Source organism: Corvus hawaiiensis, chromosome 3, assembly GCF_020740725.1.
Source record: "Corvus hawaiiensis isolate bCorHaw1 chromosome 3, bCorHaw1.pri.cur, whole genome shotgun sequence".
Classification (NCBI taxonomy): Eukaryota; Metazoa; Chordata; class Aves; order Passeriformes; family Corvidae; genus Corvus; species Corvus hawaiiensis.
The window spans coordinates 47,090,554-47,105,749 of record NC_063215.1 but is presented as its reverse complement, the minus strand read 5'-3'; the positions used below and the strand labels follow the sequence as shown (position 1 = coordinate 47,105,749).

Here is a 15,196-nt window from a genome sequence, read left to right as displayed (position 1 = left end):
ACAATACTTAATCTATTACAAGTTTAGGGTTGTCACGGGCTCTTCAATACAATTTCCTCTAAAACAAACTTGGCATGGAAGTCTCAGAAGTCTCTTTATTAATAAGCTCTCTATTCCAAAGCAGGTTTTTCCCCTGACATTTTTACAGACCTCTTGAGTTAGGGGGAAAATGTCCCCTATATTCAGGGGATAGGGTGAAGACTGCAGCACAGCAGAAGGGAGAAAAAGATGTTTGTCTGTAAGAAAAAACCTGAGTGTTTTTCATGGAGCTGCCTCTGAACACCATAGCTGCAGTCACAGAGCTGGACTAGACAATCTTAATACAGGTAGTCCAGTGAAAATGTGTTTCCTTAAAAAGCACAGAGACCCATTCTTGTGCAGGAGTTCTGCTCATACACCTCCAATTTGTTCTTACCAAAATTGTGTGAAATTCTGTTTGGCATTAACAGAAGATGAAGAATCTGCAGCAACAAGAGATGTGTCTCGTCACTTTGAGGATACCAGCTATGGTTACAAAGACTTCTCCAGACATGGAATGCATGTGCCCACCTTTCGTGTTCAGGTAAAAGGCTAGGGGCTGCCATCAGGAGCTTAGGGAACAACCTGTTCATTGTGCCAGATAGCAAACCTGGAAATGGCTGTGCCCTCACTGCCCTGTGAGTGAGGCTTAAAGCCAGCAAATGAACAACCCCCACCCCCCAGTGGATTATCTGCCCTGGGATCTATTACTGCATTAAAGCTCTGGGCTGTCACAAGTTCATTTCTGAAATGCTCCATTCTGCATTTTTACTTATTCTAAGGATTATTCCTGGGAAGACCATGGCTATTCCTTGGTTAATCGTCTTTATCCAGATGTGGGACAACTACTTGATGAGAAGTTCCATATTGCTTATAATCTGACTTACAACACAATGGCTATGCACAAAGATGTGGATACCTCAATGCTGAGACGAGCTATTTGGAACTATATCCATTGTATGTTTGGAATAAGGTCAGTTTCACTGTTTCTGTTCTAAACACATTGGCTTTTCTTTGTCAGGTTGAACCAGAACTGTTTGTTAGGCAAACATACATGTGTTTTTTAAACATGTTTTTGTTTATGGGGGAGGGCAACTAGTGCTACAATTACCCAATAATTTATTTTGCCATAGGAGCTTAGAAACAATACAAGTGAAATAACTGCTGCTTGAAAATGAAAGTGTCTTTTCTCTCAATTCCACACAGATATGATGATTATGACTATGGTGAAATTAATCAGTTGTTGGACCGCAGCTTTAAAGTTTATATCAAGACTGTGGTTTGCACTCCTGAAAAGACCACAAAAAGAATGTATGATAGCTTCTGGAGGCAGTTTGAACACTCTGAGAAGGTACAGTTGGCATGCGTGCTGAGGGGCAGCCACAGGCCCCAGATCAGTGTCCCCCTGACAGCCACAGCCACCCAGCTTAAGCTTTACCCGATGCTACTGGGGTTCTGCTCACACTCAGTCAAGTCATTAGGAAGTGTCATGTTTCCAGGCTGAAATAATTTCCCCTTTTCTCCTGCATATTTGCTGGCTAACAGCTGACATGGACTGGGCAAGCTTTGAGAAGTTTGGGGGGTTAGACACGACAATGGTACAGCTTCACCTCAACTGCAGTCAGTACTGCCTGGATCCCAGAGAGGCAGGGAAGTGGTGCCAGATCATCCATCCCTTGGCAGCAGACCTGGAACAGCTCTGTGGCTGGCCCAGGGTCTTTACAGTCCCCTGGTCCTTCTGGCATGGATAGCCCCAAAGCAGTTTCTTTGTGAAAGCCTAAAGCTTTGCTGCTGGGTTACAGTCTGAATTGCACCTCCCAGTCACATTGCCTGTTGTTAACTCTCAGATACCAAATCCATTAAGTAAGTTTATATCCTTCAGTTTTTCTTTGGAAAGGTATTTCTTGGCCTCACTTAATGCTGAAACATAAAGATGCAGAAATCATTAGTGTTTGTATCATTAGAGGCTCTAGTTGTTGATTAAACCCCTTAAACCAGGGTCCTGTAACTACAATGATGTAAGATTGTTCAAGTAAAACACTGCCTATGTTTTGGCTGGACTAACTGTAATAGACGAGCTTTTCAAGCACACAAATCCTTCTTTAAAGCCCAAAACTTTGCAACTCCATAGCCATCAAAATCCACGACTCATTCACATACGTGTCACTGAATGCAATAACTGTGCATCCTCATGGAGATCATGCAAATGAAACCACACACAGCCCTTACATGCCCGAGCAAACTCACAGCAACCTGCTGTCAGTGAGAAAATACTTTCACACCCTCCCCCCGCTTTGAGGATCTCACCCTCAAAGAAATACAGTAAAGGCATTGAGAAGATGAGCTGGAGAACTAAAATTCTTACCTCTAGTAGCTACTGAACACCTGTGTCTCAGAAGAGATAATAGATTTATGGCACTTGAGAGTTTTTCTGGTGCTTCACCTTAGCCAACCACTCTTTGTTGTTCAGGTGGTAGCTGCCTGTGTGTTTCTCTCTCAGTCCCAGGGGCAAATGGCCTTGTCACCTCTGCCTTTGCTAACACCCTCCTCTGCTCTGCAGGTGCCCACTGCCCTTTAATCATTAGCCTCATTAAACTAAACTTGAACAAGCTCTGCATAGTGTTGCTGAAGAAGGGCTTGTGTGCTTGAAAGCTTCTCTTGTTTTACCCAGCTAAACCATCTGGTCTGCTAAAGGATGATTTCCTCTTCCTATGGACCTGGCCCTGCCTAAATGTGCCTGTGAGCCAGTGCCACGCCGTGCTGCAGTACGGGGTGTGGCGTTGGTTCCTCTGCCCCACTCAGTGAGCTCCACAGCGAGATCTGGTGGGCTGTGTGGTGACACGGGCAGTGCTCCCCTGCTGCTGCTGCACCAGCACGACACCCACAGCCCCGCAGCTTCCTTTGGCTGCAGCCTGTGGTGGTGAGCACAGTGCTGAAGTGTAACTTCTTCTCTCTCCTGAAGGTCCATGTAAATTTGCTTCTGGTAGAAGCTCGGATGCAAGCCGAACTACTTTATGCTCTGAGAGCTATTACTCGCTATATGACCTGATGTCTCTGGCTGCCTGTCGATGTCGGAATGTTCTGCAGCTGCAGTATGGCAGAGGAAGATACGAAGCCTCAGGACCAACAGTAGCTATAAGTTAAGATGCCCATTGTGCCATAACTCCTTTAGTTTCAACTATTTCCATGTTTGGAATATCACTGCTGCCACTGGGCAGCGAACGCTTGGCAGTTGACAGACAGGGTTGTGCGGAAGTGCTGCCTGCTCATGGTATTTTGGCTTTAGACAGCCCAGGACATTCTCTGAACTTGTGGCAATATAGCAAACGATAAATACATAGATCTTGTGATAAGGCAAATACTGCGGGAGTCGGAGCGCGAAAAGAACTGGGACTTGATGACATTTGCTTTCCCTATGAGAATAATTTTAGAAAATCTTGATGCTGCTATTTGTGCAGGTGGAGTGAACAGACCCAGGCTGTTCCAGTTGAGCTAGAAGTGAAAGTGAGCACTGCTATTGTCTGAGCCTTTACTCTGTGTGGTTTCAAAAAAGCCTTGTTATTTAGATTCCCTGTTTAATCAGAACTAAACCTCTTCTGTCCACACTGATAATTCGAAAGGTAGCAGTCAATTTTCTCAACTAGTTTAGCCTTAAAAACAGGATGTTTGTTCAGCATTATTTCGTGAGCTCCAAAGTGCAATGGTCTTCCTATGGAAAGAAGGGGACTGGAGTCCTCAGAGCTTCTTAGAGATCTACCTACACAAAGTGTCAAGTAGCTTCTTGTCCTCCTTTTCACGGATGAACCAAGAAGGAGCTAGGACAAGGTGTGGGAATGTTGTTCTAGACTGCCAAACAGTCCTACTGTATTACATACCCAACGCTGGTCTTAATGATTTTTGCAGTTGCTTAAATAACTAGGCTAAAAAACATCTATTTTTAGTAAATCAAAACGTGATTAAAATGCTGACGTTTAATATACAGTGGTTTTGGAGAACACATGAATACTTTTGTATGAGTGTGAATTGCTTTTTAAATTTGTCAGTATTACTGGTATTTTTGAAATAAAGGTAACAACTTTTTCTCTTGGTGTTTCTGTGTGGTTTTAACTTGAAGCTTCTGTTCTTACTGGTTCGAAGACCATTTAAAAATGTTTGCAACAGTAACTGAGCAAACATATTTAAAATCACCACCCGTGAATTTTCTAACTGAGTCTAAAATGATGGGAGAAAAAATTTACAAACACAGATCTGGAGCTTCACTAATACTGTCGTGGGAGCACCGCTTCTGTACTGCTGCTATTCTCACCCATTTGGACAAAGCTCTCAGGCACAAGGTGTGATTCTTGGGGTGTCTGGTGCAGGGCCAGGAGTTGGACTCGATGATGCTGATGGTCCTTTCCAACTCAGCTGATTCTATGAAATGGATTGTCTGAAGCCCACAAGCAGAATTTAATTTCTGTCTCCTGGCCTGGGTCTCAGCTCAGACTGGTTTCTCTTTTTACAGAACCTTCTGAGAACAGTTAAAAGTTTACAGTCCAAGAAGCTAAAATATCTAAAAAGATCTAGGGGAGAAAGATTAATAAACTGTCAAAAATTGTGACTAACAGGAAGCATCTGGTGCTTCCTCTTAACTGAAAATACAGGATTTTTAATGTTCCGAAAACAGAGCAAAACTTTCCTGTCTTAAGGGCATTGTACAGCTGGAAAGGCACAGCTCAGTCTGTGAATGGAGTTTCTGCAGTGCTTGAGTCTCCTGCTGCTTTCTGAGGTCAAAGGTAGACATGAATTTTTCCAAAAAATCTAAACTGGCCATTTCCATCCTATGCTCTCCGGCCACATCCATGGCCACATCCATGTCCCCTCTCGCTTTTCAAGCAGTAAACACTGCAGCATATCAGTGTGTGAGTGGCATCAGCTGGTCACAGCTGCCATCAATCCTGAGCACAAGCAATCCTGACTACCTGTCCAGTACTCCTGGGCAGCTCCGGCAGAGCCCCAGCCCATGGGTGTGAAGTGCAGCATCCTCGCCTGTAGCTCAGCTGCGGTGCTGGCAGCTCTCCCCAGGGAGAACAGGAATGGGCTCCTGGACATGAGAGAGCTGCTGCACTGAGGGCTGTGGCTGGGATACTCAAATGGTAAACGATGCTGTAAGAACACACCTGAAATCCAGCATTCTGGGGCTGCTTCTTACTACCCGCGAGTTTTTCTTCAGAGAAATACAGAGGCTGGTGTAGCTCAGCTGGAGGGGTGCTCAAAAGTCCTGTACCCCCCTCTCTTCCCAATCCAGCTCATCTGAACGCACCTCTTCCTGCACAAAGACCAGAGCTCACAGTGGCTGCCCCAGGATCCCCAGCTCTGCCCTGTGCTGCAGGACACAGTGCCTCAGGCCCTTGGTTACAGCTTGACCAGTAATAACTGACATAATTAGTGTTGTATCTGAACAAATCTTAAACTGCCGAAGCACCACCTCGAGTTGAGCCAGCCATCAGTTTCAGTTGCCTTCTGACTCAGCCCTTGTCCATTCTGATTAGTCCTGCTGACCACATGGCCTTTTCCAGCGCCCCCACCCTGCCCTGCTCAGCCGGCTGTTTGCCTGCCTTGCCGTGGCACAAATGCCAGGAACAAATGCCTCCAGCTTCCTCCCCACAGGGACTACTTACCCATCATCCTTTCTCTAATACTCTCCCGAAGCAAATCCATTCTTTTCTCCCAGAAACAAATGGGACATTGAATCCATTTATCTTCCCTTCAACTTCAGCTACAATTAAAATGGCAAAAGAAGGGATGATAATTGAGATATTTTTGAGCTGAGCAGAGCAGAGCTCTTGTTGGAGCCAAACCACACTGAACTGCTGAGCACTTCTCTCCTGTGGATTGCAGTGACAGAGGCTGCCACCACACGAGCTCCCAGAGCCATTCACCGCAGGGCTGAGCCTTGCTGGGCTCAAGTAACACCTGAACTGCTGAGACACAAAGAATGGAGCAAATTTTACCACTTTCACTGAAGTTTCCTTCTCACAACTCCCAAAACCTGGACTATGAAATCGCCCCTCCCTGCCGCATAAAAGCAGGGATCTAAACTAGGAAAAAATCTTGCTGCCCTTCTACTGTCTCTACTTCTGGGCCTCCTCACTGCCACTCCTCACCTGAAAGCAGAGGTCTGGGCACTACCAAAGGCACAGAGAACGGTGCCACTGAGGGAGCTCTGAATTGCTGCCTCCGAACAAATTCCTGCAGCCTCTCCCAGGATTGCCATGCTGGAGCCGGTCCTGCTGTGCAGAGCACAGCGCGATGCCGCTGACCCGCAGGAGCAGGAGCCCGGCAGCCCCTGCACAGCAGTTTATTCTTAGTAATCTGAGGTCAGGAAAGAGAGAAATAGGTCAGGTCTGTAAAGCTCGCTGTGGCCAACTGGGCTGTTAATGCTCAAGGCCAGCAAAGCACCTGCTGAGCTAATCCATGGGCTACAAGCGGGGACTTTCACATGCTGGAAGGATGAAAACTGAGCAGTAAACAAGGCAGCAGCAGTCAGGAGGAACAGGGCGAAAGAGGCCTGTTTCAGCCCCATGGATGGAGTCACAGCTTCAGGGTAGACAGCTGGCCAAGAAGTCTGAGAAACAGGCACACAGGTGGCTCTTGGGAGTGTGGGACCAACTGAAAGAAGGTAAAATCTTCTCTGACATCAGGGATATGCGTGTTCTGCCTTAAGATGTGAAGTCCCAATTCAGGGAAGACCAGCACAGCTGGACTTAGATCCCACAAGTGTCAAGGCAGCAGCTGGGTTAGCTGGGATACCCCAGACCCTAGCCCACAGTGTCAGAAGAAGGAAGGGGGATCGCCCAAGGAAAGAGGGGTGACTTTCCCCTGACCACCGACAGCTTTAAATCTGAAAAGTGAGGCTCAGGAAGGAACACAGGACAATGGCCCAACAGCACCTGGGTTACTCTGTCACAGAAGTTCCTTAAGGTAAAAGTGTGTCAGAGTCTGTAGGTGAGATGTGGCTCCTGTCACGTAACATTCTTTTGGACTGCACAGCATTTTTGGTACCACAGAGGTCTAAGTACTCACTCATAACTTACCTGTTAAAAATTAGAAGTTCAACAAATACTTTTCTTTAATTTTTCCAGTCAAGAAACGATGCAATTACTAGACAAGTCACACTGAAGCTGCTTCATCAGCTCAAGTATATTGCAAAAAGTAATTACAAAAATTTCATACAAGCTCTTCAAAAGACAGCAACCAGTACATAAATGCCAGACTTCTCTGAATTTTTTTTTAAATAGTCATGCTCTCCAACAAGCTTACCTTCAATGGCAATGTGCAGGTATATTAGAAATATAAAGCTATACAATTTACACCACAAAAAACCCCCAACTCATTAAAATGGAGTGATGGGCTCAGCTGGAAGAGTGATGGCTTTGAATTCTGTCAAGAAGTTTTTTTGCCACTGGTTTGAACTCTCTTTCCCAATATAGTCTTTGGCAGTCCTTTATAGCTCTGTCAAGGCTGCACTCCAACTCTACCTCTTCATCTGTAATCAACGAAAATATCATCATCAGTTCCAAATAAAAATACACTTACCTACATATTTTGTGACACATACAGCTTACCAGCTGTGTATGCTGATGGCTTAAAAACAACTGCACTTGAGATAAGTTAAGCATCACTGTCTGAGGGTCTTAGGTTTAATTGAAAATAAAGGACAGTAAGGTCAGTAAAACAGTGAAAATGGTACTGCAGGTTCTTTTATTCTCACACCTCAGAGGTGTCTCTGAGACAAAAACTGTCTCTGAGATTAAGCATTTACTGTGTCTGTCCCCCAAGGTTTAACATTACCCACAGCAATTCTGCTAAGGTAAGCAATCCATTAATCTAACTACAACTATGTTTTTCCTGTCACAAATTGCTCTGCTGATCTGGAGACTCTTCCAAACTATCTACTCTCATATACTGAAGGAACTTGAACTACACTAGTTATTGTATTACTAATGCCCTCCCTTCCTTGCAAATTTCAAAAATAAAACAGGACAGTCTGTATTAAAGACAAGCAATGTTAGGAATGAAAGGAAGTCTTCACTCATTATTCCCTCTCCATTTTGCTTGGCAGTGGATGTGGCAAAGAGACAAACTTCGAGAAAATAGCAATCAGTCTGCAATCAGAAGCATTCTCCTGAATCAGGAATCCACAAACACAACTGATAATGCTGAACAAATGTTGTCACACAGTTTAACAGAAGGACATTTGACAGCCTTTAGGCCATAAACACACCTAAAATGAAGGTGGAATCCTGCTCCAAATGGGCAATACTTAACCTTTGGCCTACACTACAAAAAAGCACCAGATTCACAGCGTGTTCAAGAAGTAACTCTGTAAGGGAGCTTCTGCACAGTCCCAGCAGGTAAAGGCAACTTGGGGCTGAAGAGAAACTTCAGTTACCCACATTTTGAGTCAAACTTTGTGCAGAAAAGAGATGTTCCAACAGCACTTATGCCCATCCAAAAGCATGCCAAGGTGCCTGTGCAGAGCAGATGGCCTGAGCTGAGACAGGTACGAAGGAGGAAATGACATTCTTGTGTGTGGAGATGAGCTCCAGCTCATACAAAGTTACCAGCAACTGCAAACAGTACTTGGCTCCTGTGCCACTACACTGTAACTACCAAAATTAAAGAGAAGCTGATTGTGAGAGGTTCCAAATGGGGTTCTGCGTAAGGAGATGTCATTTAGAGTCTTTCTGTAATAAAATAAAGAGGACAAGAACACCCACTCTTTCAGAAAGGATGTCATATCTGCAGGAAGAAAACCTGTAATCAGAGAGAAAATCTAGCCTCTGACATCAGATCTATATTTGATAATGTCATAGGATAATTTAGGTTGGAAAAAACCTCTGGAGCAGAGTCACCATGGAACAGTTTGCGCTGGTCCATGTACTGTTGAGTACTGAACACCTTCTAGGAAAGCAGCCTGTTCCAGTGCTTAACCCTTGCCATGATGGAAATCTCTTTTCCTAATGTTTAATTGGAATTTTGCCTTACTGCAACCTGTGCCCATTAGCTCTTGTCCTATCAATGGCACAGTAACCCAACATACCTAAAATCAATCTCAGCAGCAGAGAAGCCAGAGACCCTGAAGTGGAAAATAAGGGATTATGGGGTTTGTTTTCAAGGAGGATTGCTTTGCCTACTCCTGTTTTTTTCTACCCAAATTAACTCTGTTCTAACACAGAGCGAGAGACATTTCTCCCTTTTATTAGACAGCTGTGCTCCCCAGAAGTCGACTGAATATTTATGGAATCACTGAGGCTGGGAATTCCAGCCTACAAGAACAAGGGTCAGAAGCAGTTCAAAGCTGAAGTGTTGAACTGAAACAGTAAATTTCCCAAAGCAGAACGTGCATAACACTGTGGATCAGCGAGGATCAGTGTTCCGCATGCAAGCTGTGCATCCTCAGATAATTTAATTTTCCCACGACTCTCCTCAAAAACTAGCAATATTGGGTCCTGGCCAAAGAGCATATGTGCTGGCTGCAAGCCCAGGAACAAGACAAACACACTGGGACTGGATACTGTGGGGGAAACTGGCGACTGGAGTGCAGACTCCTGCAGTCTGCAAGGGCTGCCCATCCTTGAAACACCGGCAGGACGGGGGCTGGGAGCCCTGGAAGCTCCTGTTGTGTCATGTAAGGGTTCATACAGAATGAGGTTCCAAAATAACCTCGCTGAATGACAGTGGAGGTGAAAGTCAGCACAAGAAAAAGTCCAGACAAAGAGGGAGGAAAGAGATTTCACTGGAAGACCAAACAGAAGAATGTTCCCAAGACAGAAGCTCATCTCCACTGCTGCTCCTGAGGGCCTGGGCCAAGGCAAAGCTGCTGCCAGGGGCCTGGGGACAGCAGCCTCCAGAAGCTCTGAGCCAGCAGTGACATGAAACTCAAGAGCAGCTCAAAGAAGGTGAATGACAAGTGCATTGGAAAGCAGGGCCACTGCATCCCAGGCTGCTGGGATCAGGCAGGGAAAAAGAAAAACACATAGTGCCCTTTGTCCAGCCTTTCTCTTGGACACAGCATCTTTTCAGGCCATTTCCATTCCCTTTTGGCTTCCTCGTATCTTTTGTCATCTTGTGCCAGATAGGGGAGGGAAAAATAAGGGGAGGAGGCCAAGCACAGCAGGTGAAGCGAGGTGTCTGCTGTGCCATGCTCCACTTTTTCCGCTTCCTGAGGGTGTGCTGATGCTCAAGTACAGTTCACAGGCTGTCAGCAGTTGCCTCCTGCTTCCTGAATGATAGAATCAGAGCAATGACGGTTCAAGGCTGTTACTGGACACAATGGGAGGAGGAAGATGTAGGACAATATTAACCAGCTGCTATTACTAAGACTTGTTGGCGCTCTGCACACAGAGGAACCAGATCCAATGAGTAAGATGTGCTTTTTCTACAGCTCCTCTTCTGACTGCAGTGTGAAGAACGACTGGCCTTCTGATTTAATTCTAACCTGTTCCTAATTAATTACCATTACAGCTGCATTACAATCACAATTGTAAATGCAATTGCAATTGTACATGAACTTCCAGTTAATGAAAGTTATACTGTTTAATGAGAGTTACAATTGCTATCCTGGACTCTGCAGTCAAGTCAATTGCTTCAACAAGCAGTGTTAAATGCAGAGGAAAAAATAAGCATGTATTCTCTAAACAGAGACACATATCCCTTGCTGTGTGTCAGAAAATTCAAGCATGATTGTGGCTGTAAAGTTCGCAGGTCTCTTGCAGAATGTTAAAAAGTGCAGTAATAACCTTGAAACACTGCTATTTTCGGATAAATAGATGGAATTACTGCTCACATTAAGATGCAGTCCATCATAGCAAGGAATGTAATACAGAGAATTATTACAGCAGTGAATATTGGTAATTCTGCTGTAAAAAATTCTGGAAAAAAAATCCCCACAAATCCACCCACTTTTCAGATTGTCTACAACAAAAGAGACCACCAGGATTTCATGTCCTGTCTGAGTCTGACAGTAAGTATACATCTTTAATCAATTTTCAATTAAAACCATATCATCCATAGTTAGTTTCCTTCAATTTAATTTATATTTTAAATTTTTTTTCAAAGATTGCAAGTGACCTACCAAAAAAAAAATCCTAAGCAAAGCAGTGCTCAAAAAATAAAAGGACAAAAATTACATATATTGACTACAGGACTACTACACAGCCACTAAACTCCATAAAATTTGAAGCAAAAGTAAATGTCCAGATGAAAAGATCCCACTGGGTAAGCAAATCAGGGTCCTAACATTCACCTTTCAGCCTTCGTGGAGCAACGAGCACACCCTTCCTGGTTTTAGGGAGCAGATGAGAAATTGTCAGGATGTTGTCCTTGCCCACAAGGAGACCATGGAGAGAAAAGAAGGGTGGTCAGGCAGCAAGGTCAGCCCGCTGCACCCCAGGAATGCCAGGATCCCCAGGGGGTCCAGTGTGTGCTGCACAGGAACCACTGTGCTGCTGGACAGTGCACACTGACCAACCACCCAAACTAATCCTGCTTTGATTTTGCTCCTTCCATTTCTTTTATTGAGGAAAAGACACCAAGACTACGAGTCTCACCTAGAAGTGATGTGAGCAGCACCAGCAGCGTGTTGGTGTCTCCTCCAAAGCAGGAGGCCGCGCTTGTGATGTCCTCGCTGCAGTTCCACAGGGTTTTGCAGATCAAACATGAGAGCTGCCAGTCTGCTGGCCCAAAGTCTTGTAAGCAGTCAACCAACCTGCCAGTACCAAACAAAATCAGTTGTTTGTTCCATGGAATTTTCTCCTGAGCTCTACAAAATCTGGCAGTCTAGAAATGTGAGCAAGCTCCACAGAAGTTTGCAGGAAAATTCAACGTTAATAAAATTCAGGTGCTACTTTCTTCCTCATAACTTCCCCCTTTTCATTTAGTGTAGCTCCCCAAGGATGTGAACATGCCTTTTGTCTACATGTGTGTGTGCCTGCCTGCAGCTGCCCATCCCCTGTAACTTTCTAACCCAACTGACCAATTTCACTCACATACTTTGCAAATGTAACCATTTCAAAGACACTAAAATTCCATCTAATTTCATTACAATCTGTGACTATCCCAAATCTGTGGCTGCCACTAAAGCAGAGATTGCAATCCAAGCCAAACCTTATCAGGCACCAATGATTCGTCTGGAAAAGGTGGTGGGAATGCAGAAAAAAGCTTCAGTCAGAATATTCATCTTACTACGTATCAGATGATCTCACCAAAAAAACAAATCTAAAGGAATTTGCTACTTCCATGATCAAAAAATTACCTTTTACATTCAATTGTGAGACGAAGTCTCACAATTTTGCAGATCTCACCCATTCTTGTATTTCGTCAGCCTGTATTCCCAAGGGACTCCTCTCAGAAATGCCAGTTTTATTAAGGACCATTAGATTCCAGACCTTTCTCCCCATCTCCCTTCCTTGCAGACACCAAATGCAGGCTGGATCTCAAAAAGGCCTCTGAAATGAAGCTGTAACTTTTCTGCCTGCACCAGCTTACATACAGTAGCTATCCAGAGTTCCCATTTCCAAACTGCCAGTGTTCCCAGGTCCTGGGGCTGCAGAAATACATGTCGTTTTCACCTGCTGTCCCTGGTGACCTCTCCAATAAAAATCTTTCACTGCTGTTCTCTTCTTCAACCTTATCACTCCTTCCTTCCCTCACTTCTCCACTTCATAGAGAGATTTGTAATCTGGTGATTAGTAAAGGATAACTTCTATATTCAGGTATGGCTGAAAGTAACAGTCACTGAGACAACCCAAAAAGAGGCTTGATTTTCTTCTCCTCTCTGAAGGCAGTCATTGTGGAACAACAGGAGGCATCTAATGAAAAGCCAGAAGAACTTGCCCTAATTTGTTTTAAGTTTAACTCTCTGATAAGACTAATTCCTTATTTTCCTAGGGCTACTATATATTGATACAATAACCTCAATTCCAAAAATCCATAGAGCTGGTTTGGCACAGTCAGGATGATCTCCTTAACAACCACTTCCAAATTCTCTAGATTCATTCCATGCTGTTACTGTTTTTTGTTCCTTCCCTCACAAATTTTCAGATACAGTATAGAAAATTCTGAATTTATAAAATTCTATAGGCTACCGAATATTCTATACAATAGAAATTTCTCACATTTATTATTCAATTTGCAGCAACTTATTTTTATTCTCCTTTTCCAGGTTTGTATTTTAAGTTAACTAGAACATGGGAAGGAAGGATGAGAAGACTATGCATTTAACAGTGCATAAAAAAGTAATTATATGATGTATGAACAGGAAAGCATTTCAAAGTGAGGCATATTGTTTCATAACTGTGGGCTGTACCAACTGCTTTACAAGCACAGGAACATGATCTTTCATGTTGCTCCAATTAAGCTGGATCCGCTATTATCTGAACATCAAAGCCATAAGTGTTGCATCCACAGTAGTTTTTCCAGGTCTAATATCCCTTCCAGTGTGAGTGCCTTAAACTTGGAACTCCCAGAGAGAGGAGACTCGCGAGCTGTTCTTGGCCAAGCATGGCTACATCAGGTAATTTTCCCTGGGGTACCAAGTGGTTACAAAAACTGCAAGGGACCACGTGGGGTATCAGTTCTGGAAGTATCTTCACATTTGCACCAGATACACACCCACGGCGCTAATGTTAACTGTAGCCCACCCAGGATCCAGTTAAGCTCAGCACAAGCAGCTGCTGCAGAGCCACACCTTAGTTGCTTTCTTCTATGGCACACTCTGCTGTGCACATCAAGGAGGGTCTTTGGGAGATTATTCTGTGGGGTTTGGCTCATGTGAAAGGCTTGTTCGCAAAGAACTTTAGATGCCAAGGATCTACTATGCTGGCATCTTCATTACAAGCTACTGGCCCCAGTAAAACGGAATCCAATTGAAACTTCTTGGCCAAGCCACTCAAAATTGCCTTTACTCAAGCACAGTCAGGAACTTACTTTCCAATTCCTCCTTCCTCCAACAGAAAAGCTCGTTTGTTCTTATCTACTGTAAGATTGAGCAGAACTCCACATGCAGGGAAACAGACATCTCGGTTCTTGGAATCGAGCAAAGCAATCATGAACTTGTATACTGGATTGTAAAGAAGGAAACAGGAAGATGGATTTACCATACAAGTGGCACTTCAACATACTTCTTAAAAATGTATACTTAGAAAGCACTCAAATGCAGGATACCCTATCCAAAAATTCACCGTTGTAGTGTATTACTGTGACATTTGTAGAGGAGGCACATGACAGAGTAACATCATGCTGAACACCAGCTTCCTTCAAAACAACAAACCAGAAATTCTAGTAATAAAAATACACCGAAGAAATGTGAAAATCCCATCAGAAGAGGCTAAGTTGACCAAACTGAATTGCGACTTACTTCTTGAAAGTATCACCCCCCTTTCAACCCCAGAGTCAGCAGAAACTGCAAGGATTTGGCACCTGGCACTCAGAGGGGGAAGTTCTTTCCCCTGTGAGTGCAGGGTTGCCCCAGACTGCACCAAGTCCAACTGGAAGTGCAGCAGCCTGGGGCTCCTGCAGGAACCAGGCACGGAGCAGGTGCCCAACGTGCAGCGTCCCACAGCACCTGCTGGCACTGACTCCGGAGCTGTGGAGCCAACCCCAGCCAGGGACCTGGGCTGGCCTCACTGGGAGGAAGCCTCTCAGCAATTCTTGAGCGTGGCACAGCGACATCACCGTTTCTCCCAGCTGGAAAATTCAGTCCTTTGACTGACACTGTTCACTAGCAACCAGCTACTAAGGGTCACTTCTCCATTCTCCCCCAAACACAGTGATGTGCCTGCCACTCTTGGAATAAAGGGTTGCATATTGTGGCATGATCACCTCACTTTCAGCACCAACAGGCAGACCAAAAAAAAAAAACCAACTTTACAGTGAACTGGTGTCTAATTAAGCTGATGACACACATTCTGTGGATAGCAAGGAGTTGCCATTTTTCCCAAAGCTCTTTAGATACCCAAAGCAAAAGGACTTGAGAAGACTTGCATCCTACTTCACCCCAAGGCAAATGGGAGGTCTTTGCTGAGGCAGTCAAACATCCTAACTGCATGTTACAAAGTGCTAACAAGCTGTCGAATATGGGAATCAAAAATCTCAGATTATGAACCTAAATGAGAACTTAGTTGGATTTTCATTC

General features: G+C 44.4%; 2 protein-coding genes across 11 annotated transcripts in view; one reads left to right on the top strand and one right to left on the bottom strand.

Annotated features, from left to right (window-relative positions):
* The window catches only part of SESN1 (sestrin 1), a 76,756-nt gene extending 72,658 nt beyond the window's left edge, over nucleotides 1–4,098 (top strand). For all 4 annotated transcript variants that reach the window (XM_048297314.1, XM_048297317.1, XM_048297315.1 and 1 more), the window contains 4 exons: nucleotides 450–562; nucleotides 801–991; nucleotides 1,225–1,369; nucleotides 2,981–4,098. In XM_048297314.1, coding sequence (XP_048153271.1) covers nucleotides 450–562; nucleotides 801–991; nucleotides 1,225–1,369; nucleotides 2,981–3,067 — 536 coding nt within the window. In that variant the 3' untranslated portion in view covers nucleotides 3,068–4,098. The remainder of the gene's footprint in view (nucleotides 1–449; nucleotides 563–800; nucleotides 992–1,224; nucleotides 1,370–2,980) is intronic.
* Nucleotides 4,099–7,182: 3,084 nt separating this feature from the next.
* Nucleotides 7,183–15,196, bottom strand: part of ARMC2 (armadillo repeat containing 2) — a 61,322-nt gene continuing 53,308 nt past the window's right edge. For all 7 annotated transcript variants that reach the window (XM_048297297.1, XM_048297296.1, XM_048297295.1 and 4 more), the window contains 3 exons: nucleotides 13,990–14,122; nucleotides 11,613–11,770; nucleotides 7,183–7,546 (listed from right to left, as the gene is read on the bottom strand). In XM_048297297.1, coding sequence (XP_048153254.1) covers nucleotides 7,413–7,546; nucleotides 11,613–11,770; nucleotides 13,990–14,122 — 425 coding nt within the window. In that variant the 3' untranslated portion in view covers nucleotides 7,183–7,412. The remainder of the gene's footprint in view (nucleotides 7,547–11,612; nucleotides 11,771–13,989; nucleotides 14,123–15,196) is intronic.